This window comes from Marmota flaviventris, chromosome 12 (assembly GCF_047511675.1).
Source record: "Marmota flaviventris isolate mMarFla1 chromosome 12, mMarFla1.hap1, whole genome shotgun sequence".
NCBI lineage: Eukaryota > Metazoa > Chordata > Mammalia > Rodentia > Sciuridae > Marmota > Marmota flaviventris.
The window spans coordinates 75,524,809-75,551,267 of NC_092509.1; the positions used below are offsets into that span (position 1 = coordinate 75,524,809).

General features: G+C 52.9%; 1 protein-coding gene across 1 annotated transcript; it reads left to right on the top strand.

Moving 5' to 3' along the window:
* The first annotated feature begins 6,602 nt into the window (after nucleotides 1-6,602).
* Slc26a9 (solute carrier family 26 member 9) lies at nucleotides 6,603-25,142 on the top strand. Its single transcript, XM_027934812.2, has 20 exons — nucleotides 6,603-6,727; nucleotides 9,361-9,500; nucleotides 9,593-9,703; nucleotides 10,300-10,475; nucleotides 11,949-12,113; nucleotides 12,676-12,828; nucleotides 13,190-13,272; nucleotides 14,006-14,153; nucleotides 14,400-14,513; nucleotides 14,684-14,761; nucleotides 15,310-15,405; nucleotides 17,023-17,129; nucleotides 17,860-17,929; nucleotides 18,060-18,152; nucleotides 18,533-18,643; nucleotides 19,210-19,491; nucleotides 20,474-20,528; nucleotides 21,660-21,805; nucleotides 23,465-23,536; nucleotides 25,095-25,142. Exons 1-20 carry the CDS (start codon nucleotides 6,603-6,605, stop codon nucleotides 25,140-25,142), a joined length of 2,373 nt encoding a protein of 790 aa, XP_027790613.2.
* Nucleotides 25,143-26,459: the final 1,317 nt, after the last annotated feature.

The window sequence follows — 26,459 nt, forward strand, 5'->3', positions numbered from 1 at the left end:
CAGTGCCTCTGTTCCTGAAAATCAGCTCAGAGGGCCACCAGCCTAGGCCAAGCAAGTCTTTCTAGTACCAACTTCCCGGGACTTGGCCCCTTTGGGTCTGAGTGCCAGGAGGAAGACCAGCATTAAGGCAGTGCCCCCTGGAGTGACACAGGCCACCAAGTAGGGGCGGAGAGAGAAGGCCTCCCCCGATAGCTGTCTTCACTCACATAGACAACCTTCTCCAGAGGCCCTGACCGACCCCGACTCTCTCATCTCGGCCCTGGCATTCAGAACCTGACAAGGGCCTGCCTGGGCAGCACAGAGACCACATACTCTAGTGCCACCTCCATCTCCAGAATGGCCCTCCCAGACACCTTCCGGGTCCAGTCAGCTCTGGGGCTCATTTGTATGAAATCCTGGGGGCAGAGATGGACTTTCTTTGCTCTCTCAGTGACCAGACCTCCAGGAGATTTGCACATGATTGGTATTTTGTGTGTATTAAACTGTACTAAATAATCAGAGTTAGCTCACTGAGGGACTGGGGGACCAGCTCCACACTGACCGAGCTCTGAAGGGTGAGGGGGGTCACTACTTGGAAGACAGAGCTGACATCTCCTCAAAGGGAGATGGCCCTTCACTCGGCCACTCTTGGCTCTGAGCTGGATTCTTGGACCTTTACTGTTCTCCTTGTCCAGGACCCTGATTCCAAGAGAGACCAGCCCTGAAATCCTCAGAGACCTCTAGGAGTCTAACCCCAAGTGCCTGTTCCCATGACCTTGTTCAGGTTTCACTATTGTGAAGTACTTCACAACATCTACCCTCCATTCCTCTTGCAGGAATTCATTTCCTCCAGCCAGCATCTGTCCGCCTGTCCCCAGCAGGGAGGCCAGAGTGGGAAGGAAAGTTCGCTTGGAGATAAGGAGAGGGGATTTGGGGGTCCCAGCAGTGAGTCTCTCTCCTGCATGCGATACAGTCCTGGAGCAGCCAGAGAGAGGGCACACACTTCAGGGACATTTGTCCTCCCCTCACATCTCTGAGGAGGAGAGTAGGTTGGGGTGAGGAGGAGACAGGAGATTTGTCCAGGAAATATGAGAATTTCAGAAAGAAAAGTATTAAAAAATGCCTTAAGGGTACATAGGCCTCTACAGACTCCCTCCACCTGCCAGGGACACAGTCTCCAACTAGGCCCCAGGAGCACACTTACTTGTCCCAGCTCCCATCCCCACCCTGGTCAGACAGAGGCTACTCTTTCCCTGGAACTCCCACCCTGGATGAGGCACTCAGAGCAAAGGGGAAGCCTCAAAGTGACCTTTCCTCTTCCCAGACACAGCGACTGGCCAGGTAGGAACCAGTGATAAGGACGCCAGGGTAGGTTGGCCAAGCCGGGGCTGCTCCCGTGCCTGGCACAGGTGCGTCAAGGAACACCCCCCAACACACCACACACACATACACAGGCACACGCACACACACACGCGCACACACGCGCACACATACGCACAGCCAGGCAGGGCTGAGGAGGAAGTTAATCTCTGCCACAATGACCGTCTTCAGTCACCTCCAGACCTGACCAAAACCCACAGACAGGCTCCCGCCTTCCTGCTCCCCAGGTGTCCTGGCTTCTGAAAAGCCTCTCTGCTCTTCCTCTAGCCCGTCCTGGGGACCTCTGGAGAGTAAGGACCTGGGGCTGTGGGGCAGGGCAGAGGGGAAAAGAAAGGCAAGGAAGCAGAGTGACCTGCCTGAGGTGGCCGAGCAAGAAAGTGAATCCTCCAGGGGACAGTAGCAACAATAATGGTCAGGAGGTACCGCAGGCTCACCACGGGGCACCCTTCCAAGGCTTCCCCTGCGTTAACTTGGGCACTGTGCCAGCGCCCATCTCTGCCCACAGTACTCTAGGGACATGGACAGATCTAGTCACAAAAATGATTGGGAGGAGGTCCCAATGCACTTTCTTTGGCATGAACTCATTATAGGGGCTCCCCACAGACTCCATTTGCCCTTGGCTCCCCATCCCCCAGCCATGCCACTGTGCAAGTCCCCTGAACCTCTGTCCCCACTCCCCTCCCTGGGCTTAGGAATCTTCCTTGCACCCCTATTTCCTCCCATCTGCTTTTCTTTTTCCCCCCTACCTGCCTTAAGCCCTGCCTGCTCCCCCCCACCCCAAGTCTCTCCAGCTCTTTGGACGGGCGCTGCTTTCCTCTGCAGAGTGGGAGGGCCAGGGTCACCTTTTTGTTCCTCAATATTGTCACATGGCACCTGCTATTTATCCCTGATCTGGCAGGAGCGGGGGAGGGGCTGTCACTGTTTGATGGAGGCAGGGCACCTATGGCGACAGAGCACTGGGCTCTTTTTTTTAGGACGCTGACATCACTGGGCAGAGCTGTGTGTTTAACTAGGGATCAGATCGCCATGTTCCCTATACCTCTCTCCCTTCTCCCCCTCTCACCTTCCCACCCCTAGGCCAGCACAGTGAGGTCCCCTCACTGGGGGACTCTGGGACCCCACAGCCTGGAGAACCCCAGGAGGCAAGGCCCTCCCCATTGTGCTGGCCACACTTACCCACCCCTCCCAACCCCCTTCCTCCAGTGCTGAGGACTGGCTGGAGATGAAGTGACACCCCCACACCCCTCTTCTTGAGATTAGAAAGCATGATGAGGTCGCCTCCTCACCAGGACCCGGCGCAGCTCCTGAGCCTGCAGATTTGAGATTCTGCTTGTCCTTGTCCAGGGCAGCTAAGGTCGGGTGGCAGAGCCCTCTTTGGAAGAAATGGAACCCAGCAGTCCCGTCTCCTCAGCTAGGGAGCAAGGTCACCAGAGTGGTCCAACAGGAGCACTCTGGATGCCACTGGGGTGGGGTGGGGGGGCAACCTCCAGAAAGCAGGGGTCAGTGTTGTCTCTAGGGGAGTCTAGAGCCCCTTCCAGCAGGGGCTCTTGAGTGGGAGTCAAGGCCTGGTTCAGAGCCGCCTAGCCCCGCCTCCCTCCAAGACTCAGTTTCTTCATCCCAAAAATGAGAGGCTTGGGCCCAGGGCGCCCTCAATTCCCTCCGAGCAATAACTTCCCAACTCTGACTGGCCCCTGGGTTCTGCTTACTGAGACATGAAAACAGGGGTTGTGAAAGCTCCCTAAGTCTTTCCCCTGCAACACCCTGTTTCTGGAAAAGAATGGGGCAGAGAGCATGGGGAAGGGACGGATGCAGGGTTGCAGAAAGCAGGGGGCTCTTCCCTGTCAGCCTGTGTCGGAGGGGATTCCCTGGCCTCCGGTTCTCAGCCTCTGGAGGCCTGCCCGCAGGGGTAGAGGCAGTCCTGAGTCACCTACCTGATGCTCTCTGAAGGATTTCCACCACCCCGCCCCCTTCCTCCCTCCCTTCTCTGGAAGGACAGCCTGGAATTACCAAAGCCAACAGCGGTATACAGGCTGGAGAGGGGCCCGGGAAGGGGATCCCAGAGGAGAGAGAGGGCTCCAGGCTGGGGTGGTCTGGAAACGTTTCGTAGACAAAAGGAGGAGTGGGGAGGAGGAGGGACGGAAGCCATCTCAAGGATGGGCAGGTCTGGGAAAGCAGAAGTGAGTCAGTCAGTTCAACTGGCGTTAAGAGCAAAGTGTGAACAGAGACCCAAATTGGTTTGGCAGAGGGTGCTGGACAGACCCACCTGGATGGTCCAGAGGGACCTAGCCAACAAGTCCACCCACCCACCCACACAAGACCAGAGGGTGAAACATCAAAAATTGTCAGAACTAGGGGTTTGGCTTCACCCTTCTGGAAATGAGGAAGATAGAGATTTCTAAGCAGGGGGTGTAGGCTGGAGTGGAGGAGGCAGGGCTGGAGGCCAGGAAATCAGTTAGAGGGCGATTGCAACAGTCCAGGTGCGAGGCCAGACTTGGAGGTGGAAGGACAGAGTAAAGGTGCAGAGGCGATGGACAAGAGAGGAAGAGGAAGGGAGGAAATAGCAGAAGGGACAAAACCACCACAGTAGGCTGATTAGCAATGAACGTGGAGGCTGAGGGGTAGGAAAAGGACAAGGTGGAGTGGCAGGGGAGGGACTGAGACACAGGGAGAAAGGTACCACTGCAGAAATGGGGAAATCAGTGTGAGGAGCTGGGAAAGTAGGCCTTAGTAAGACTGGGTATTAGTAGCACCCACCGCAGCCCCCCACTCCCAATGCACTGCCAGAACTTCTGGCCTTTGGGAGTGGCCTCGGAAGGCGCTTCTGAGGTCACTTCCTGTTGGTGGGTATGGAAGCAAAATTTCCCATCACCTCTTCCAAAATTTGGGGTGGGTTTTTTTGTTTGTTTGTTTTTAACTGGGGATTTTATCCCTGAGCCACATCCCCAGTCCTTTTTTTTAATTTATTTATTTTTAAATCTAGAGACAGGGTCTCACAAAGTTGCTAAAGGTTTCACTAAGTTGCTGAGGCTGGCCTCAAACTTTCAATCCTCCTGCCTCAGTCTCCCGAGCTGCTGGGATGACAGCCACGCCCCACTGTGCCCAGCTGGGCTGTGTCTTTGCAAGTGGTCTATTTGATGGCCTGGAACTCACTCCCCAAAACATAAGTCTCTCTGAAACCAGGTCTGTAGCTCAGATTCCTTGGAAAATCCTGCTCCCCACTCATGGCCTCCAAAGAGTCCACCAAGAACATCACTTGGAAAGCCAGACCCTTGCAGATCCCATAGAAGGCATGGAGGAAGAGTGAGGCCAACCTGCCTCATGAAGGTGAAGGGCTGGAGGCCAGGTAATAGTCTCTCCTGTACAGAAGGGAGCATCCTCCCATCTTAATAATTATAATCATCGCCGTTACCATTTACTGGATGCCTATGAAAAGCCAAGCACTTCACACTCTAGATCTTGTCAAATCCTCATAGCAACTGTCTGGGGCTGCTATTATCCCCACTTAGGGATGAAGAAACTGAATCTTTGAACCCAGGTCATTCTGGCGGTAAAGCCTGTGCTGCTTTTCCGATGCCACCCTGCATTTCTCCCACTGAAGTGTCTCACGTGCCATTATCCTTACTCATTTCTGCCCATGTCTCTTCCAAAACACCATTTATTGATTCACTCAACAAGCATCTGTTGTGTACCGACTAAGTGCCAGGCAAGGGGCTGGGCAGGGGATGTGGGGAGGCTCGTGCCCCCATCTTGCCTTCTGTGGGGTATCATCCATGGGATTTTTTTTTTCCAGGAATCCATCCCTTACCTGCAGTTCCCCCTGGACCTTGGTGCCAAGACCAAATGAATGGGATGCACCAGCCCAGCCCTCATTAATTCAAGTACAACCTCATTAAGGACAGAAACTCAACATTTGTATCATTCTCTACATTTTATGTAGGTAAAATCTTAGCCATTACATCATTGGATCTTCACAACAACGCTGTGAAGTAGGGGGGCTGCTCCCCATTTTGCTAATGAGGAGCCTGAGATTCAGAGAGGCAATGTTACCCTTCTGAGTACAAACAGGTCTCCAGACCCTTAGTAAATGCGCTCATTCATTCTCTCTCTCTCTCTCTCTCTCTCTCTCTCTCTCTCTCTCTCTCTCTCTCTCTCTCTCCCAGTGTCCCCTTCCACAAAAATTACCCACCAGACTGCTCCCCTCTGATAACCTCCCCCCTCCCCCCAGGTCCTCCTCTAAGAAGTCCAGAGCCATCTCCCTCCTGTCGTGAGGTTACACATCTCAGATTTTTAGCCAAACTGGACACAGCCACCCCACCCTCCCCACTTGCCAAATATAAACCCTCCATCTAAAGGTGGAGGTAAACTGCCCCCTCTCCTTCCTCCAAGTAGGTCTTCCCAGTTTAGGGGGTCAGGGCACAGGAGAAGGGACCAAGAGTTGGAAGACAGTGGTGGGCGGGGGAAGGTTCCCACAGGGAACCCCTCTGGGCCTTAAGGGCCCTAGCACCAGGCTCTGCCCAACTCGGCTCCTGGATCAGCAGTGAGGTTGCGCAAAGCAGAGGAGGAGGGACACCAGTCCACGAGGGTGGGGGGAGAGGCTGGGCCCAGGAAGTTGTGGGAGAGGCTACCGGCAGCGGGACCATCCTGATTTCCCCAGACACACCATTTTCCCTCTGGGGAAACCTGTTGGTGAAGTCCTGGATGTCTCATTTGAGAAAGGTCCTCCTGAAGTCACCCCAGCCATTCCTCTGCCTCCGGGAAGGCTGTTCTCTCTATTTGTCCCAAGTGGACTGATTGAGTGGCATGACCCTTCTGCCAGGGAAACTGAGACCTGGGGACAGAGTTGTAGTTTGTAGGGGCTCCAAGAGGGGCCAGAGGATCAATCCACTGAATCCAGCTGTGACTTCTACCTCTGTACTCCCACCTCCCCTGTGCCTGGTGCTCGGCGGGGGTGACGGTGATGTCACAGGTGTGGAGTGCCAGCCACGTGCTGGGCGCCAAGCAAAACAGCCAGGGCAAGTGTGTGTATCATCAGTGCCTGAGAAGGAAGGCCACCAAAAGGAGGGAGTCTGGCGGGAAGGCGACAGTGGGAAGGGAGGCACCTTGCTGGATGGGGGCGGGGAGGACCAGAATAAAACGCCCCTGCAGCAAGAACAGACAGAGAGAGGGCCCTGGCTGGCGCTGGGGAGGGATGCCCCCTCACTCTCCTCTACTTGCTTCTCCCAAAGCTTGTAAATGCCCCAGACATGAGCCAGCCCAGGCCCCGCTACGTGGTAGACAGAACCGCATATTCTCTCACCCTCTTCGATGATGAGTTTGAGAAGAAGGACCGGCCGTACCCAGTGGGAGAGAAACTTCGCAATGCCTTCAGGTAATGTGGCCCAGAACCTGTCTCCTCTTTCCTCTGCTCCTTGCCAAAATCCTTCCTGAGCCAGGGCATGGCTCCTGCACTAGGATTCCTAAGACAGAATGTAGGGAAGATCTGGAAGGGGAGGTTCTGAATCCTGAACTTTAGAGCCTACAAGCTTATCTGTCCTGAGACCCCCTCTCTGCAAAGAGGATAAGGAGGAGGAGCAAGAGCCATTCAGTTTCAGAAGGGTTTTAGAGCATCCCTGACTCCCTGCCTAGGGCCTCCCCATCATCTCAGTCCCTTCAAGTCTCTTTTGGGTCTTCACATGAGCTTAAGATGCACATGCTAGGATAGGGAGGGGAAGGGAGCATCAGAACCCCCCACTCCATGACCTTTGTTAAAAAACGCCTGAAGCCACCATATCCCATCCCCTTTCTCCTCTTTCCCTCCTTGACATTCCTTTCTGTACCTCGTCCAGAGAATTCTTAAAGGACGCCCTAAATTCCTGGGCTCTCCTGAAGGGGTATGGTGCCACCAGCCTCAGGCTCTTTCAGCACCCAGATACCCCAACTATGGGCCTTGCCTCAAAGAAAGAGGACACCCAGGCGATGCATACCCACGCTCCGGGAGCTGGGGCCCCAGCTGCACTCTCCCCATTCCTAGACTCCTGGCAGGCCTCGCGCAGGCCTGGCTGTGGGCTGGCTTACGCTCTCTCGTTCCCCTGGGAGAAACAGCTGATTCAGTTACCTGGATTGAGGTCACTGGCGGCGGCTAAAGTGGAGATGCAGGTGGAACTGGTTCAGGCTGAGGGAATCACCCACTTGAGTTTTTACTAAAAGCCCCAGCCCAACCCTGCTTCCCTTGGGAGGCTCCATCTCTGCCTAGTTATAGTCAAAGCCATGGGTGCCCAGGGTTTGGGCACCATACCCACAGCTATGTTCCTCAGACTTAAGAGCTCGGCCAGTCTTTGAGCCCAAAGGAACCCCAAATTTGGGTTGCTCTGATGCTGAGGGAATAAGAAGGGTCTGCTTTTTTCCTAAAAGATAGGATGGTGAAAATTCTAAAAGGAGCCAGGGAACTCTCCATTCCCATGGGGCTGGCCTGGGAGCCTTGGACAGTTCCTGGCACAGAGAAGATGCTCCATAAATATGTGATTGATAATGAATGAATGAATGAATGTCTAGAACACTAATCAGTCTCTCCACTAATGAGGCATCTACAGATATTTTTGATCTTGCTTCCAGCTCTTTTCAGACCTCAGATTTACCCACATAGGGCAGGGTTGCAAGAAGATCGGGCAGGCACTAGACCTCAAATGCCCTGTTATTCTTTACCCAGCCAGCTGTCTGCTTGGGAGTCCAGTTTCCTCTACCACAAGCCAACACCCTGCAGAGCCCCTACAGAAGGACCCCCTGATCCTCTCCTAGGATCAGACTTTAGAGATGCATGAAGTTATTTACCACTTTCAACTCCCTTTCCACCATACCAGGGAGGAGGGAGGCACCTGTAAGCCCCAGAGAAGACTGGACAGTCAGAGGCGGACGGCAATGCCATTCCACAGTGTCAGTTGGGTCAGAAAATCTGCCTAGACTTTTCTGGACACAAAGCATTGTCTGTGTTGGTTTCAGTCTTGGGTGACATCCAGGGGACCCAGTGTCAGGGAAACTATTATTGAGCAAGAGTAAAGAGCAGGAATTGGTGGCGGGCAGGAAAAGAAGCCTAATCAGAGCAGGCCAGTGAGTCACCAGATGGGCCCTGAGTATTTGAGTTCCCTTAACTGGGAGAAGAAAAGAAAATGCCCCCCACCCCCTTCCAGTCATCAATCCACCGGCTGTCGCCCTTGAATTTGTAAGCCCTTGTTCCTGCCGCTCCGGAGTCACCATGAAAGGACCTCAAGGTGCTCAACAAACAGGGAAGGGATCAACTCTCCCTAGCCTGTGTTGGCCAAGGAACAGCTCTCCCATTCTTCCCCCTCCACCCATCCATTAACCAGGGGGAACTCCAGCTCTCGAGCATGGCACAGAAAGGTCAGCGAGTCAGCTGCAGTGCACCCCACAGGGATAACAGAGCCTTCCTTTTGGAAGGAAGTTTAAGAAAAAAGAGCAACAGATAGCCCCCGCTCAGACCCCGTGTCAAAACTGGCTCATCCATTTAACTATTTACTTATTCTTCTATCCAACAAATAGTTCACAAGCACACCTCTGTAACATTCAAAGTGTATGAGGGGGAACAAGAGAGACAGACCTCTCGCCATCACGGAGTCTGCTGAGTTGAGACAGAGGAAAGGCAAGAATTAAGTCACAGGGTGCACCCAGAGCTGCAGGAGCCCAGACGAGGGCAGTCGGGCCTAGGCTCAGTCACTCAGGCCTAGAGAAAGGCCATCTGAGCCAGGGTTGGACCTGACATCTCAGAAGCCTGAGCCACCATAAAATTCACACCTTGAAGCCAAGCCTTGTAGACGTCCCAGATGAGCAGTCAGCAGTGAGAAGACCTCCAGCCCAGGGTGCATTGACAAGCTCTCCAGAGAAAGTTTCTGCCTGCTCAGAATCCTCCGCATGGTCTGTGGGTGCTCAGTTTCCTGAGATCCAAGTGAATTGTGAATTAATAAATGAGATTAATTATCATTCCTCTCCAACCTGCCTCCTTCCCTGTAGCTGTTCCTCAGCCAAGATTAAAGCCGTGGTGTTCGGGTTGCTGCCGGTGCTCTCCTGGATCCCCAAGTACAAGATCAAGGACTATATCATCCCCGACCTGCTGGGCGGACTCAGTGGGGGATGCATCCAGGTGCCACAAGGTGAGGGGTCCCCTCAGCCAGTCCTGGCCTGCTGCTCCCACCTCTTCTTCTCTCTAGTGCTCCTGAGCTTTGGATCTCTTTGTCCCCTGCAGGCATGGCATTTGCTCTGCTGGCCAACCTTCCTGCAGTCAACGGCCTCTACTCCTCCTTCTTCCCTCTCCTGACCTACTTCTTCCTGGGGGGTGTGCACCAGATGGTGCCAGGTAAGGTCTCTCTTCTTTCGACAGGCAAGATGACCTGGACCTCAAGGATGGGTGGCATGGCCCAGGGGGATGGGTTCCATTGCATTTTCCTGGTGTCGGTACTGATTGATCCTGGAGGGACGGTCACTGTATCAGTCCCAGGTTCTCAGTGACCTTGGAGAAACCACTGAGCTCAGTCAGCATGACCTGTTCTATCCCCCTCCCTGGAAGGAGTGGATAACTTGACAAAATAAGATAAGGCCTACACTACACAGGTGTGAGAAATCACTGTCCAGGGGCCAGAGTGGTCTCAGCAGGCCACTAAAGGGACATTTGGAGTTCTCTGATGCTAGGTGAGCTAGAGAAAAGGGGTCTGTCCACCAGGGCTGGTCTCTGATTCTGGTTCTGGTGAGTGGTGGCCTCACATGTCAATGAGATGCTGTTGACAGGTAAAAGCATAGGTGGTTGGAGAGTGCAGAGGGTGACTGGACGTCAGTGGCATTGTCACACTGGAGAGGAGGGTGGAGGTGCAGGGATCCATCGCCCCGGGGATCAGGATGCTTTCCATGGGTGTGCTCCAAACCTCTCATTTTTGCTGGCTGGGTGGGGCACCACAGGTACCTTTGCCGTTATCAGCATCCTGGTGGGTAACATCTGTCTGCAGCTGGCCCCAGAGTCGAAATTCCAAGTCTTCAACAATGCCACCAATGAGAGCTACGTGGACACGGCAGCCATGGAGACAGAGAGGCTGCATGTGTCGGCCACACTCGCCTGCCTGACCGCCATCATCCAGGTAAGGTGGACAAGTCCCCAGCCCTGCTAGGGTTCCACCTTGGGAAGAAACCAGGCTGCTCCGCCCCTGCCCCAGAGCCCTTGATATGATGATAGGTCTGATTTAGGGCTCTGTCTTCTCCATCTTCTTCATCCCAGAGCAAAAAATACCTTAAAAATTCAGAGTATCTTTTCACCTGTGCCCATGTCAGGACCATTCCTACGACCAGCAATGGCGCCTGATGAATCCGCCCTGAGCTTTAAAACTGCCAAAAAAAAAAAAAAGACTCACAGCCTTTCTCCACTGCCCCTTGGAGAAACCCAGCTCCCTGCCAGCATTCCCCACGCTCCTTTGCCCCACACCAAGGCAGCAGGTGCACAATGTAAACCGAGCTTCTCCCAAGAAGTGCAAAGGATTCCCTGGGGCTTGGGGAGGGAAGCTCAGTCTGACAAAATGCAAGAGCAAGAAGCAGCCCCGAGTCCATTCATTTATTCATTCACTTTATGTTTCATGTGCCAAGAACTGAGCCCTGAGGATACAAAGATAAATAAAAAAGAGGCTCAGTTCTCAGGTGCTCCCAGCCCAGCCGAGGAAGTAGCCATGTTGACCAATAAATGAATGTGAGATAAGCAACCCCCTAGAGCTCCTTACAAATGGCTGCAGGGACACAGAAGAGAGAATCAAGGAAAACCTCAAAAGGGAGGTGACATTTGACCTCAGCCTGAAGGATGACTAGAAGCTAACCCATGAATGAAGGATCAAGTATAGAAGGATGGGGGGGGGGGTTGCCGAGGGAGACAGCACCCCAAAGCACAGAGGCATCAGAAAGGGAGTCTGACCAGAAATCAGCAAAAAGTGTAATGTGACCAGAGGGTAGAAGGCCAGAGAATAGGCCAGAAAGGTATCAGGGGCCAGACAGTGGAGTCAGTCTGTCCCCTAAGAAGTGGCTTTGGATCCAATGGGCAGTCTATAAGACTTACTGGGGCTTCTGGCTGGAAGGTGAATTAGAACCAAGGGAGGGACCTGTTGGGAGTCTCTGCAGAGGCCCAGGCAGGAGTCACAGGGGCCTAGACCAAGGTGGTGGCCATGGAGAGGGAGATGGGGGTGGACGTTGTTCCAGGAGCATCAGCGGAGCTTGGTGATAGATGGGATGTGGGAGGTGAGGGAGGGTGACTCCACTTTCTGGCTTGGGCAATCAGGTGTGTGACGGTGTCATACGGAGAGAGGAAGCACTCAGAAGGACCAAGTTTATTTTGCAGATAAGGAAGTCAAAGCCAGAGGGGTGACGTGACAAAGGCCCGATAAAGAACCAAAGGCCTGGTGGCGGCCACATAGGGCACAGTGAAGGGCAGGAGGAAGCCACAGAGGACCCTTTTCCCTAGAGCCACTGTGTCCCAGCACGGTGGGAGCTCCAGGCCTGGGTTTGTGCTGGTCAGGTTGCAGGGGTGGTTGACCCATCGTGGTCTCCCCTGCCACCTCCTTTCTTCCCCTCAGATGGGCCTGGGCTTCATGCAGTTCGGCTTTGTAGCCATCTACCTCTCCGAGTCCTTCATCCGGGGCTTCATGACGGCTGCTGGCCTACAGATTCTGATCTCCGTGCTCAAGTACATTTTTGGATTGACCATTCCTTCCTACGCAGGCCCGGGGTCCATCGTCTTTGTGAGTCTGGGGAGGCATCCTGCCAATGGGGCAGACCTCAAGCAGATGCATGAGCAGAGGATACTGTTGAAGGAAGTTGTGAGCTGCTCATTCTGAGATGTTCTCAAGCAAAGGCTGGCTGAGCCATTGTTCAGAGGATTCTGCGGGAATTCCCACCATGGAAGGAGGGAGTTGAACCCATGCCCTCGAGAGCTTCCTGAGATTCTCTGTGGTTTATTCCTGCAGAAAAAGAAATGTACTTTCCATTGGTTCCCCACCCCCCATTGCAGTGCTCCAACCTGTCCCTGCTTGGGAAGACCTTCCTTAAGTGTAATCTTCATCCCTCCTTAAGTTTGAACTCTTCTAGAGGAAAAGAAAGTATTTCCATCCTAGCATGAGTTCCCCACATGTCCTTTGGGAGAGGATAGTGGGAGATGGCAATGTTCATGACCAGGGTCTGTGTTCAGCCTTTGTTCACCTCCATAAGCACTCAGGGCATCTCTCCCTTGAGATAGGCACCCAGGAGCGGGATAGTATGGGGTCAAGGGGTGGGAGCCTGTGAGCCTCATGCTCTCTCCCCCAGACCTTCATTGACATTTGCAAAAACCTCCCCCACACCAACATCGCCTCGCTCATCTTCGCCCTCATCAGCGGAGCCTTCCTGGTGCTGGTGAAGGAGCTCAATGCTCGCTACATGCACAAGATCCGCTTCCCCATTCCTTCGGAGATGATTGTGGTAAGATCTTGCCCGGGGCTGGGATGTTGGGGGGACTGGGATTTAGGGGCTGTGAGAAGAGATGGGGCCAAGGGAACCCCCTACCTGTCCCTCACCCCATCCCTCCACTGACAGCCAGGGGACAGAAAGTTACATGGAACCCATTCCATGCCCCGGGTGTGGGACTTCCTATTCCCACTTCCCCTTCCTACTCCTACTTCCTACTCCTTCAGTACGTGTGTCTGCCCCCTCCACCTACCCCCATCCAAAGGAGGCAAGATAGTGTGATTTGGTGCCTCCAAAGAAAAGAGAGACTAGGGAGAGACCCCTGCCCTGGCCCCAACAGAGAGCCAATCCTCATTCTCCACCTTGGGATTTGCAGGTGGTGGTGGCAACAGCTATTTCCGGGAGCTATAAGATGCCCAGAAAGTATCACATGCAGATCGTGGGAGAGATCCAAAGTGGGTGAGTCCAGGTGATCCAGAGGCCTGGCCCCACCCCCGACCCCCTGGGCTCCGATGGGGATGACATGATCTCTGTGACAGTCCATTAGAAACAGTATGACACTGGTCACAGGAGAACGTCTACTATTACTTATTACCAAGAAGAGCCGCGCAACCAGCCAAGGCTGACCTCTTTATGGAACATGGGTCTTCACAGCGACCCTCCCCTGCAAGTCTCACGCTATAAGTGCTGTTCAGCAGAACTTCTCCTGCTGGCCCTCTGCCTTGCTCTTGGCCCTGTTTATCCATGCACAATGGTGACCATTAGGATCAACCAGATTTGTTAGGCATCCATGTTGTGCCAAGCACCATGCTGGGCCCCAGGAGGCCAGGGGCAGAGCCTGTCCTACTGAGCAGAAGAAGGCATGCAAGGGACATCCTCAAGCACTGGGGGCCCGTGAGTCCATAAACTAGGGGAGTGCAAGAGTTCAGAATCTGGACACAAACAGACAAGGCCCTACCACTGGCCAGCTCTGTGATGAGGAGGTTCTCGAAGCCTGGCTTCCTCCTTTGTGAAACAGAAGTGATGGTGCGGCAACCCCGGGCTGCAGTGAGAGAGACTGGCAGGGAGGAGTTAGGAAGAGATGCTCCTGGTGCACAGCAGGGGGCTCTGGCTGGCCCCTGAGGGCTGAGGAAGGACTCCCTTCCCTCTCCTCACACCCCTGGGCCTTGCCTTCTTTCCGGCTCCTCCACAGGTTCCCCGCTCCAGTGTCACCCGTGGTTTCGCAGTGGAAGGACATGATAGGCACAGCCTTCTCCTTGGCCATCGTGGGCTACGTCATCAACCTGGCTATGGGCCGGACCCTGGCCAGCAAGCATGGCTATGATGTGGATTCCAACCAGGTAGCTTTGGCTGCCCTCAGCAGGGCTGGGTGGGATGGGCCAACAGAGACCTGCAAGAGATTTGGGGGCCCTTTGAGCTGAGGGCTTGGGGAGACTCTGATCCCAAGAGGCTGACCTCCTCTTGACTGGTAGTGTGTGACTTCATGGCACCAGGGTCACTCTCAAGTCATAGGCCCAAGATCCAGAGTGCACACTGACTATTTTTGCGTCGCTGCCCCTCCCACCAACTCTGCCCCCTTCCTATAGGAGATGATCGCCCTGGGCTGCAGCAATTTCTTTGGTTCCTTCTTTAAAATCCATGTCATTTGCTGCGCGCTCTCTGTCACTCTGGCTGTGGATGGAGCTGGCGGAAAATCCCAGGTGAGCCCTGTACTGGGGGTGGGGTGGGGGGTGTGAAACAGAACCCAGCCCCACCTTCCCAGCCCCATCCTCTCCCTACTCAGTCTCCACTCCACCAAAGGCATCTATGGGAACAACCAAGGGCAAGACTTCCACAGCATCCCCCTGTTCCCAACTCTTTCTCTGAATAGGTGGCAAGCCTGTGCGTGTCTCTGGTAGTGATGATCACCATGCTGGTCCTGGGGTCCTACCTGTATCCTCTCCCCAAGGTAAGAGCCCAGCTGGGGAGCAGAAGACAGCAAGAGACTCCAAGCACCAATGATCCCTAGGAGTTGGGTAGATCTTAGATTATGAAGCACTGTCATTGTCACACTTAGTCTCAATCACAACCTGTAAGGTAGACACGCAGGTTTTATTCTCTCCATTTTACAGAGGAGGGAGACTGAGCCTGAGAGAGTCTACCTGGAGAGACAGCTCGTGGTGCAGGACTGTTCCCAACCCCAGCCTTCTGGTCTTAGGGTATAGCCCCAGGCACTTTGTGCACTTCCTAGGGTGCCAAGCCCTGGCACTGCCCAGCTAGCAGGGCTTACAAGAGCCATTTGAGGATAAGTGGAGAGACAAGGACAGAGATGGGGCCAGGTGAATTCCATGGCTCTAGCAACTGCACTTTCCAAGCCTAAGATTGAGCGGAGAGTTTTGGGGGTTCTGCCAGAGGAAATGCTCTAGAACTCCAACTCTAAGCTGCCAGTCTCAGGGTCAGGTGTGCAGGAAGAAGGGAGTACCCCAGGTGACATGGAGCCACATTCTGCCTCTCCAGGCCGTGCTGGGAGCCCTGATAGCTGTCAACCTCAAGACCTCCCTCAAGCAACTCACCGACCCCTACTACCTGTGGAGGAAGAGCAAGCTGGATTGCGTAGGTAGTGGGCAGCTCAGGGCACCTGTCCAAGACCTTCCCCTCTTCCAACCCACAGCCCCAGCTTATCTTTGAGCCCTCCGGTCTGCTGTTCCCTGAGTGGTTAAATATCCAGGCTTTGGAGCAAGGCATCCTATGTTTAAACCCTACCTCAGTCATTCCCTAGCTCTCTGGTCAATAGCAAGTTCCTTAACCTCTCTGACTCTCATCTTCTTCATCTGTGAAATGGGTGTTTTCTACTCTCCAACCCTTTGATTGCTTATGAGGAAGAAACGAGGTCATATGAGTAAACTGCACGCTGCCCAAGTTGTATTTGTGCTCAATCAAACTTAGTTACTCTCATTTTTATAATTCACAGTTCAAAACAGCACAAGAAAATCACTTTGTAAGAAAGTTTGGAACATAAAGCCAGAGGATCAGGGTCTTGAGCAAGTTACTAGATTTCTTTGGGCTTCTGTTTCCTCATCTGTAAATGAGGATGATAGTTATGTCTGCGTCAGACACTGGTTCTGTGAATTAGGTGAGATCACAGTGGGAAAGCACCAAGTAACCACAAACAATCTGCGGCATGACTTATTATCTTGATTAGTCACGCACGCCAAGTGCGTCTCCCACTGGGCAATAGTAATGCAGGCTCCCAGGTACCGATGACATTGCATTAGCTGCATTTGAGCCAGGGAGAGGATTTGCTAACCTCCTTCAAAGATGACAAAATCAAGGCTCAAAGTGGCTAAGTAAATCATCAAAGGCTCCAGAGGAGGCAAGGGGCTGAGTGGATGGGAACCCCAGGTCTTGAATTCCAGCCCCCTGGGCTGTGTTGTCTCCGGTGAGAGAGAAGCTCATCTACTCAGTGCAGGGAAGGAAACCCTCAAAGTCAGAGCACAGAGTGGGCTATCTGATGGGGAGTGATGGGGCTGGGAAGAAAAATTATGACCCAATTCCCAGCCCAAGGATCTACTTTTCCTCATCCCAACATGCAATCGCCTCTTATATACACATAGTGCTGTGGTTCCACTTGACCTTCACCACAATTCTCTATGGGAATCCGGGAAGACCGATTCCTTTTAGAGGAATTTGGGGATCCCTAAAGGCCCCTGGCCCCAGCCTATCGGTGCAGGTCCAAGCACCTGATATATTGATCACTCATTGATCCCAAGACTGGGACCTTTGCGTTCCTTAACTCGAATCCCTTTGTGGGTTAGGAAACCACAGCTCACACAGCTAAGAAGAGAACCAAACGCTGAACCCAAGATGCACAATCTTATTCTATACATGCTCTCCCTCTGGACGCTGGGGCTTCTATTTTTAAAACAGGCAACAGATTGAGGATGTAGCTCAGTGGTAAAGCCTTTGCCTTGTCGGCACGAGTCTCTGGGTTCAATCCCCAGCACTACCAAAAAAGAAAGAGAAAATGATCAGGCAGCCACACTCAACGTAAGGGAAGCAGGTAAGTCTAACCAAAGTACAAACATGTAAATCACTGCAAACCTGCAATCAAAAGGGAAGGATGGGTCTGAGGTTGTGCTGACAGTGAACAAACTTGGCTAATCCAGGAAGACTTCCTGAAAGAGGCAGTTTTTCTCCCCAGGCCTGCTTTTGACATCTCTCTCCTCACAGTGTGTCTGGGTGGTGAGCTTCCTCTCCTCCTTCTTCCTGAGCCTGCCCTACGGTGTGGCAGTGGGTGTCGCCTTCTCCGTCCTGGTTGTCGTCTTCCAGACTCAGTTGTAAGTAACAGCCTCCTGACTCCCAGGCACAGCAGCGGGTTGCTGAGCCGGCCTGCTAGGGGCTCCCACACCAAGGCCTAGCTCAGCCCGCTGCACCTGACACCTTTTGGCCCAGGCACTGGAGATGCTTGCCAGGGCCAGAGGATGTGTGGCCCAACCAAGACTGCAGGCACAGGATGGGCTGTCTGACTTCTCATACCTTAAAACCCCCAGAAGAAGCCAGCCTGGTCTTAGCGGGCTGGGGGTACAATGTAGAGAAAGAGCTGGTGGGTGAGACCCAACACCCTTCCAGAAGCACAGCCAGTCCCTAAGACCTAAGGGGACCCCACCCAGGAGAGCACCAGGGCAGAGCACAGGGCCATGCTCTTCCTATAAAGGGATTGAGTAGGACAGGCCCTGGGTACAGGGAGAGGATCTGGCCAGGGCAGCAAGGGTGCTGAATGTTGGAGAAACCCTGCCTTCTCTTCTTAAGAACTCAGAACCAGGAAGTGATGACTTCAGGGCCACCTAACCTGGTCATTTTGTGAAATCTCACCCTTTCTCTCCCCTGAGCTGCCTCAAGGGCCTGCCTGACATCCCCACTAGGCATGTGTCTCCAGTGCAGAACGACTGGCAGAGACAAGCCCAGGGATGAGGACAGGACCCTGTTCCAACATTGCCCCACCTGGGCTCCACCCCAGCATCCTTCCAGGCCCACCATAGCATTGTCTGCCATCTTTCTTTTTTCTAGTCGAAATGGCTACGCGCTGGCCCAGGTCATGGACACTGACATTTATGTGAATCCCAAGACCTACAATCGGGTAGGTAATCCAAGCCGATGACCTCACTCTTTGGCCTTGCCCCCACCCCGAGCAGAGGTGTTTAAAAATAGAAAGAAAAAAACAACAGTCAAGACATTTCTGCAACCTGAGCTCAGTCTCCTTCTCACAGGTCCAGGAAATGGAGGGGATTAAGATCGTCACTTACTGCTCCCCCCTCTACTTTGCCAACTCAGAGATCTTCAGGCAAAAGGTTGTTGCCAAGGTAAGCCTCAGTCCTTGGTGACCAGGAGGGCTGAAGAAAGAGTGACCAGAAAATGAAAGTAGAGAAGGGCTGGGAGCAAAGGGCAGACCACCCCAGCAAAGGTGGAGGTCAAGATTGTTGTTGGAACCAGATGTGGTGGTGCACACCTATAATCATAGCTACCTGGGAGGCTGAGGCCGGAGGATCACAAGTTCAAGGCCAACCACCATCAATTTAGTGAGTCCTTGTCTTAAAATGAAATAAAAAGGGCCAGGGATAGAGCTCACTGGGAGAGCACTTGCCTAGCCTGTGCATGCCCTGGGTTCCATCCTTAATGCTACATAAAAAAATAATCTAAAAAAAGAAAGAAAGAAAGATTCTTGTTGAACCTCTCCCTACAGACAGGTATGGATCCCCAGAAAGTATTGCTAGCCAAGCAAAAATACCTCAGGAAGCAGGAGAAAAGAATGATGCCCACACAACAGAGGAAGTCCCTCTTCATGAAAACCAAGGTGAGCAGAGGCCAGGAGCAGCCCGGCCACCATGCCGACCTTGGCCCTGGTACCCCACCGAGAGGGCCAGGCAATCTTCTTTGGTGATGGGCTGCCAGCTCCCAGGGAAGACACTGAACTCCCATGTTCTGGCCAAGATAGGACACTGTCTGTGGACCCATGAGCAACCCCAGATGATGGAGAGCTTCCATGGATTTCCTAGGGTGCCCAGACAACCCAGAGTACCACGGCCAGGGTGGGAGGCATGGAGGAGCAGGCAGACGTGGGCAAATGCCTAAGAGCTCTGCTGTCCCCACAGGGCCTTCCTCCTGAGCAGAGTGAACCGAGGTTTCAGGGCCTCTCTGGAGGGGTCCTGGACTCTCTCCCTGGACTGGGGGAGACCAGGCTTGCAGGCCCTGCCTCAGGAAGGGGCTCTGGGAGCGGCCTCTCCAGTGGGGTTCCCTGGGCCTTATTCACAGCACCAAACTGAGCTATTCACCTCCACCTGCTCCTCACCCTGCTGCGGCCACAGCCACGTCTGACTTGGTTCCATGGTCCCTGCCTCTGACCCCCGCCCCACCCCCCAGACTGTCTCCCTGCAGGAGCTTCAGCAGGACTTTGAAAACGCCTCCCCCACAGACCCCAACAACAACCAGACCCCAGCCAACGGCGCCAGCATATCCTACATCACCTTCAGCCCTGACACCTCCTCAGCCACCCCATGTGAGCCATCAGCCTCTGCTGGGTCCCCCAGTGAGCCCAGTGACACCCTGGCCAGTGTCCCACCCTTTGTCACCTTCCACACCCTCATCCTAGACATGAGTGGAGTCAGCTTTGTGGACTTGATGGGCATCAAAGCCCTGGGCAAGGTGAGGCCCCCAGGGAGAGGGTGCATGGCCCCCGCTCCTGCTCCCCCCACCCCCTTAACTTGGAGCCCTCATTTCAACCAGCTGAAGGACACTCAAGGCCCCTAGGGATCCCTCCTTTCCCCAGACATGACCAGGACAGGATACTCTCTGCTGAGCCGGCACACGATACTAAATCTCTTGAGTTTCCGGTCCCCCTGTGCCACCCCACACCAACAGGCACCAGGCCTCTGAGGCCTCTGGGATCCCACCCCAGGGTTCTCTGAGTAGAGTGTAGCTTGGCTCGAGATCACAATCTGCTGGCCCTTCCTACCCTCACTGGCCAACCTAGGAGAGAAGAAAAGTAACACCTTGTCCCCAACCCTTGGGTCACACAGGCGACCAAGGGACCCTGAGTGAATGTACCCATCTGATGACTTCTCAGTGGCCACCCCTGATGTCAGGGAGTCAGCAAACCTCAGATGGAGACAGCACAGGGGTACAGAGGGGCACAGAGATCGTGTGGGCCAATGTCACCAGCAGCCAGGAGATGTGAAGGCCCCTGCCTTCCTCAGGCCTCAGCCTGCCTCCTGAGCCTGAACCTGCTTCCCAGGCCTGGCTACAGCCTTAGTCTCTCTCTTCAGTCCTCCCCTGCGGCTTCTGCCTGAAGCCACAAAGTCGGGGAAAGAGGTGGAGCCGGGAATCCAAGTTACGAAAAGAAAAGATCTGGCCCCATAAGAAGGGCCACCGAGACTTTAAGTGCCCGGCACATTGGCAAAGCCCCATTTCCGCCGGGCTTTCTAGAGGAGGCTTCAGCCAACACTCCAGAGAGAAGTGGTGTGCTCGGCTGCTATTTTTGTCTTTGGCTGCCAGGGCTCCCTGGGTTGCTTATTTGTTTGGCCTTCCCTCTGAAGTAGGTTTTGTGAGTCACTTTGGAGACCCACTCAGAACATTCCTTTCCTTCTGCCCCCACTCTCTGTTCCCAACGCCTTCCCCACACGTCTAGCTGAGCTCCACCTATGGGAAGATTGGAGTCAAGGTCTTCTTGGTGAACATCCATGGTAAGAAATCCATGGGGACGTGTAGGGCACCCTGGTATGTTTGGGGGGGGACAGATTGGTGGGGCACTGAATAAGAGCACCCCAACATTCCCCTGAACTGCTGACTGCTCATAAGAGATCCAGTCACAAGTCATAAGAGATGGGTCAGATTATGAGAGTATCAGAGGAGTCTCCATGGCCAACTGGGAGAGTTGAGAAAGGACAACCAGGACTCTCATCTGCCCTGTCACTAATTTGCAATGTATCCTGAACCAAGTTGCTTTCTCTGTCTAGGTATCTATTTTCACCCATGTAAATTAGAGGGCTGATTAATGAACTTGAGGATCCTATCCCAAGCAGAAAGTCCATGAATCTAAAGAAGCATAAAGCACACACATGCCCTAACTACCTAGGGAACAGACAGATGCACACACAAAATCTTATATGCATGCAGCCCCCAAGGACCGGGCCACGGAGCAAGAGACGCTCACGGCGTTAGCACATATGCCCAACAAAGGGATGTGGAAATGCAGCCAGTGCATACACACAGGAAGATGTGAAGGGGGCGTGCATGCACACCACACACACACACACACACACAGAGCTTCCTGCAGAGGGTCAGATCCCAGCCAGCAGAGCTGCATGTCCTAGGCTCTGCAGAGACTCGACTTATGGAGAGAATCTACAATGGTAATGAGCAGCTTGGATGGGGTCTGGAGTTAGAATCAGTGGATTCTTCCCACCCTTACTGGACACTCCATCCTAGAATTTGGTAAGAGTAAGGTCTGTACCACACATGGGAAAGGCCTAGGTGAACAGGAGGAAGATGAGCCTTACAGGAGAGAATTGGCAGCAACTTCCCCATGGACATGCTAGTCTTTCCTCTCAAATTACCACAAAGTACCGACTCCCTCAATCAAACTGCTTCCTTATGCCCTGGGTTGAAGGTTCAGCATCCTCAAGCCCATGTTGCCCTCTGCTGTCCAGAACTGATATGGCAGTGCCAATGTCATGCTGTCCGCACCTCCGCCCACATGCGCTAAGAACATGAACCTTGGGCGTCTCTGTTCCTCTCTCTCTGCTCTGGGCTCACCATCCTTCCTCTTCCCCAAAGGCTGTTATCTCTCTGAAGGTGATCTTGCTTCCTTCCAGCCCAGGTGTACAATGACATCAGCCACGGAGGTGTCTTTGAAGATGGGTGTCTAGAACGCAACCACATCTTCCCCAGCATACATGATGCAGTCCTCTTTGCCCAAGCAAATGCCAGAGAAGTAGCTCCAGGTCACAGCTTCCAAGGGGTAAGGTCCCTGCCCCTGGGAAATCCTAGGGCACTAAAATAGCAGAACTAAAGGGCATTAGAAAAGCCTAGCCTGCTAGCTGGATAACATGTATAGGAGGCTGAGGCAGGAGGATCACAAGTTTCAAGGCCAGCCTTGACCTTGTTTCAAAATAAAAAGGGCTGGGGATGTGACATGGCTCAAGGGTTAAACACTTCTGGGTTCAACCACCAGTACAAAATACATATAGATATAGATATAGATATAGATCAAAAAAACATAACAGGCATTAGAAAGAATGCAGGAGAAGGTTTGAGTTCCAACACCAATTTCTGAATCTCAATTTCCTTATCTGTAGAATAGGCACCATCAACTACTATTACCTACTTCACAGCATTTTTCTTTTGGTTTTGATTTAGGATTAGATGATAATTATCACTTTTCTATCACTCAAAAACTATTTGTACCTTGTTTAAAAAAAAGGACCCTTTTTTAATATTAATTTCCCTACAGCACACATAGTACACGCTGCCCTATCATCTGGCATTGCTCACTGCCTCCTCCTTCACCCTTTCTAAAAGGGCCTTTGGGGAGGGGAGGGGAGGCGGGGAGTCTGCCTGGTTTGATTTTGCAGCACTTGGAGATTTCAGGCTGCTGATGGATGAGGAGGCTGGGACCAAGCCTCTGGTTTAATTTGCTAGTTCCATAAGTAATATGCAAATGAGATACAAATAACACTGTCTGGGACTCTAGGAAGTTGAGGAGTCAGGAAAAGTCCGCTTCATTGGGGCCCTTGCCCCTGTCTCCCCAGCCACCCCTCCCTCACCACCAGTCCCTTCCCAGCTCAGGCCCTGCCCTTGGCCTTCCCAGATTGTTTGTTCCCCTGGCCTCTGCTTAAACCTCCTCTGCCCTCTGTGGACTTTCCTGGATCTAGAGCAACGATTTGCTCTTTGCCTTAAGAGATGGGGAAGGTGAAGCCATCTGTTCCAAGTGCTGAAAGACTGTCCTGGGAAACCCAGGGCCTTGGCTCCAGCCCTCCATGCTCAGAGGGAAGCTCTAGGGGAACAGCAGGCCCCCCTGCTTCTTGAACCCCATCCACCGAGCCCACTGGGAGACAGGGATGAATCCTCAGCATTTGTTATTGTACCAATAATGACGTTATTATGGTTTATATATATATATATACACATTTATACTTTATTAGTTATATATTTATAAATAATTTATATATAATATTTATTTGCCTATTATGGAGTACATTTGTGTATATAAATCTCACACACACACACACACACACACACACTCCTCTTCAATGGCGTGGTGAGGGAAAAAGCATCAAGGTGAGTCTGATTATCCTACATTTACAGATTCCCAGAGACAGGAAAGGAATCCCCCAAGGTCAGGTGATGGCCCATCACCTTATAAGCTAAGGAAACCTTCCCTCCCTCTAAAGGTCCTCAAAGGAGAATAGGCCCTTTGCACAGCTGCCTGGTGTCAGAGAGACCATAGCTGGGCTATATTTTGTGAGGCAGATGAGGCAGGTGAAAGGAGGAGCAGGAGGACAAATTATGTGGGAAACATGGCGCCCACTGGGGTCTGCCATGCGTCCTTCTTGCCACCATGCGCCCCCTTTGTCCTTCTGTCACTGAGCTCATTCTGCACTGGCTTCCCTCCCTCTAGGCTCCAGGGGACACTGAGCTCTCCTTGTATGATTCAGAGGAGGATGGCCCCAGCTACTGGGACTTAGAACAGGTGAGCAGAGGGAAGAAGGGGAAGGGGAGGGAGGGAGAGGGTCTCCTCCAATACAGGGTGTTCCCAGGACTCTCACGTCTGGCCAGAGCAGTCACCTTGAAACCAAGTTTCAGCCTCCTCTTTCTTTTAATAGCAGATCTTAATTCTTCTCACTCCCTGAAAGGCATCCTGGGGGTAGGGAGAGTTACCAGGCCAAGTCCTGGAGAACTGATATCTATTCTTACCTCTACTGTGTTCTGGAGAAAGCCTCACATCACACTGTGATCTGGAGAAAGTCTTGTAACACCACGAGGTCCCGCCATCATCTAAAATAAGGGAAATATGAATAATACTTGTCCCCCACAAGATTGGCAGTAGGGGGGCAGTAAGAGGGAGTCATTTGTTCTTTCACTAATTCAAAGGTTTATTTATGGAGTGCATACTATTTGTCTTATGCAGTTGCAGGGTGGGCATCTAGCCGTGAACAAAACAAAGACCCCTGCTCTTGCCAGGCATTGCCGCACATGTCTGCCGCACACTCCCGCACAGTTCGGGAGGCTGAGGCAGGAGGATCGCAAGTTCAAAGCCAGCCTCAGCAACTTAGTGAGGCCCTAAGCAACTCAGCAAGACCCTTTCTCTAGATAAAATATAAAAAAGGGCTGGGGATGTGGTTCAGCGGTTAAGCACCCCTGGGTTCAATCCCTGGTACCACAAAAAAAAAAAACAACTGCTTTTAGAAAATTCTATTCTGGTGGAGTTGAATGGATTCTGGGGATACAAATGCATTATTATTGCAAGTGAACAGGCCTTAAGAACTGAAAGCTATGCAGAAATGAGAGGCACTGTCCCCTCACCCCAGAGCCCATGAGAATTAGTACTACTCCAAAACCCTGAACTAAAAGAAATCAGATGACTAGGTCTAGAGAAATCTGGCTTTAGACCTATGAAGAATAACATCTTTTTGTGCCTCTTCCCACTCTTTGGGGGTTTGAGTTCCATGGTCCTCTGACTACATCTCTGAGAGTGCTGACGGCAGGTGGGAGACACTGGAAAACAGAGCTGGAGCCACAGAGATTTGGCAGGCTGGTTTCTATGCCCCCTTGGAATCTCCAGCACATTCCAGAAACCCTGTATAAGACGGAAATAGCTTATCAAAGGAGGCAGCGCTTCACAGCTTTACCATCTGTACAACGCTACAGATAGCGTCCCCTGGTTTCAACCCTCGTTCTCCCTAATGGAGAAAATGAAATTCAAAAAAAACAAGGAAGGGACCAGTGGAAGGTCACCCAGCACACCAGAGGCCATTTAGAACTCAGATCTGGCATTTCTTCCTGCCACTGCTGTACCCCAGTTCACCTCCTGGCTAACCCCGCCTCTGCCCTGTTCTCTCTCTCTCTCTCTCTCTCTTTCTCTCTCTCTCTCTCTCTCTCTCTCTCTCACACACACACACACACACACACACACTCGCTCACTCACTTAACTAGAGGTCCACACGGTCACCTCTTGGTTCCAGTCGCCCTGACCCCACAGGTCTAACACTTTCCCTTGCTCTTCCCCACTCCTTCCTGTGGCCCCTCAGGAGATGTTTGGGAGCATGTTTCATGCAGAGACCCTGACCGCCCTGTGAGGGCCCCGCTGGTTCCCATGCGACCTCCAGAGCACCTGGCACCTGGAACTCCACAGAGGATAAGCCCAGGACCACAGGAATTGACAGGAGAGGAAGTGTGTCCTCCAGGACTCTGGTTCTGCTTTCCCCTCCTCCTCCTCCTCTCTCCATTTCTCTCCTTCCCCTCCCTCCCTCCCTGCCTCCCTAGAAAGAACCATCTCAAACCCTGTTCCTCCAAGGGACAGACAGAGTCTGGTGAATCCACCTGTCACCCCCTCCCTGGCCCTCAGACCCTGTCCAGCAATGAGCAAGCCACAAGCTCACTCATCTCACCCACCCATGGCAGCCAATGGACACCTTGATTTCCAAGAATGAGCCAAAAAGAGGACAAGTACCACTGTGCAGACCTGTGTGGAAGCTTCATGAACGGCCCTATGACTGCATGGCTGGGTATAGAGGGGATCTGGCTGTCCCAGGACACAGGGATGAACCTGGTTAGAACGCTGAGCCTTACCTCCTTCAGCTGCCCCACTCTGTGCCCGGCAGCTCTGCACCCAGAGACCATGCACTTTTCAGAACCTAGGAGTCTCTCTCTTTTGGTGACTCTGTCCCTTCTTCATCCCGAGGCTGCCCAGATGACCACTGTGTTCAGCACTGTAGATTCTACCCATGCAGTGGCCTGGGCCTTCAGACCACTAACGCAACCTCCTCAGGGGCACTCCACCAAAGGACTGCTTTGATCTCCTGGAACATCAACCCACCTCCCAGGGGTTGTTCCCTTCCACTTGAGGCTGAGTAACAACCCCAAAGAAGAGAAGGTAGCAGGCAGAATCCTCTGATAACTCAGCAACAGATATCAATTATTCTGCACAAAAGCTTTTGGGAATCCCTCTTGGTACTGGAGACTTGGAAGGGGAGGGGGTGCTAATGCTAAACCAGAGCAAACTGGTAGATTCTGAGCCCTAACAATTCCCCCGGACCTCAGGGCCTATCAGGGAAGTGCCTCCCCTCAGGAAAACTGCCTTGTCCTTCTTCACTTGGCAGAGAGCCCATGTTTTAACTCTCCCTTATCAGCTTGTAGCCCAGAGCCATAATGGAGACCTGACATGAGGGAGGAAGTCCCCAGGAATCAAGTGCATCCCCTAGCTGGGTGCAGGTGCAGAGAAGGGCGGATCCAGATTGAGTCTTCCACTGCAGGGAGTCCTAACACCCTCAGGACCTGAGGCTATCTTCCTCTAGGAAAGAGGAAAATCAGGGTCAAGATCTCTATGCTTATGGAGATAACTAGAGGATCCCACTAGTGACTTGAAAACAAATAGGTTTCATGTGCAAGTGTTT

Excerpts from the sequence above, each read along its gene's own strand:
- Slc26a9 (XM_027934812.2), top strand. The coding sequence starts at position 6,603 with ATGAGCCAGCCCAGGCCCCGCTACGTGGTAGACAGAACCGCATATTCT. Across the intron at positions 14,514-14,683 it reads GAGCTGGCGGAAAATCCCAG|GTGGCAAGCCTGTGCGTGTC; the intron begins GTGAGCCCTGTA and ends TTCTCTGAATAG. Across the intron at positions 17,130-17,859 it reads GTCGTCTTCCAGACTCAGTT|TCGAAATGGCTACGCGCTGG; the intron begins GTAAGTAACAGC and ends TCTTTTTTCTAG.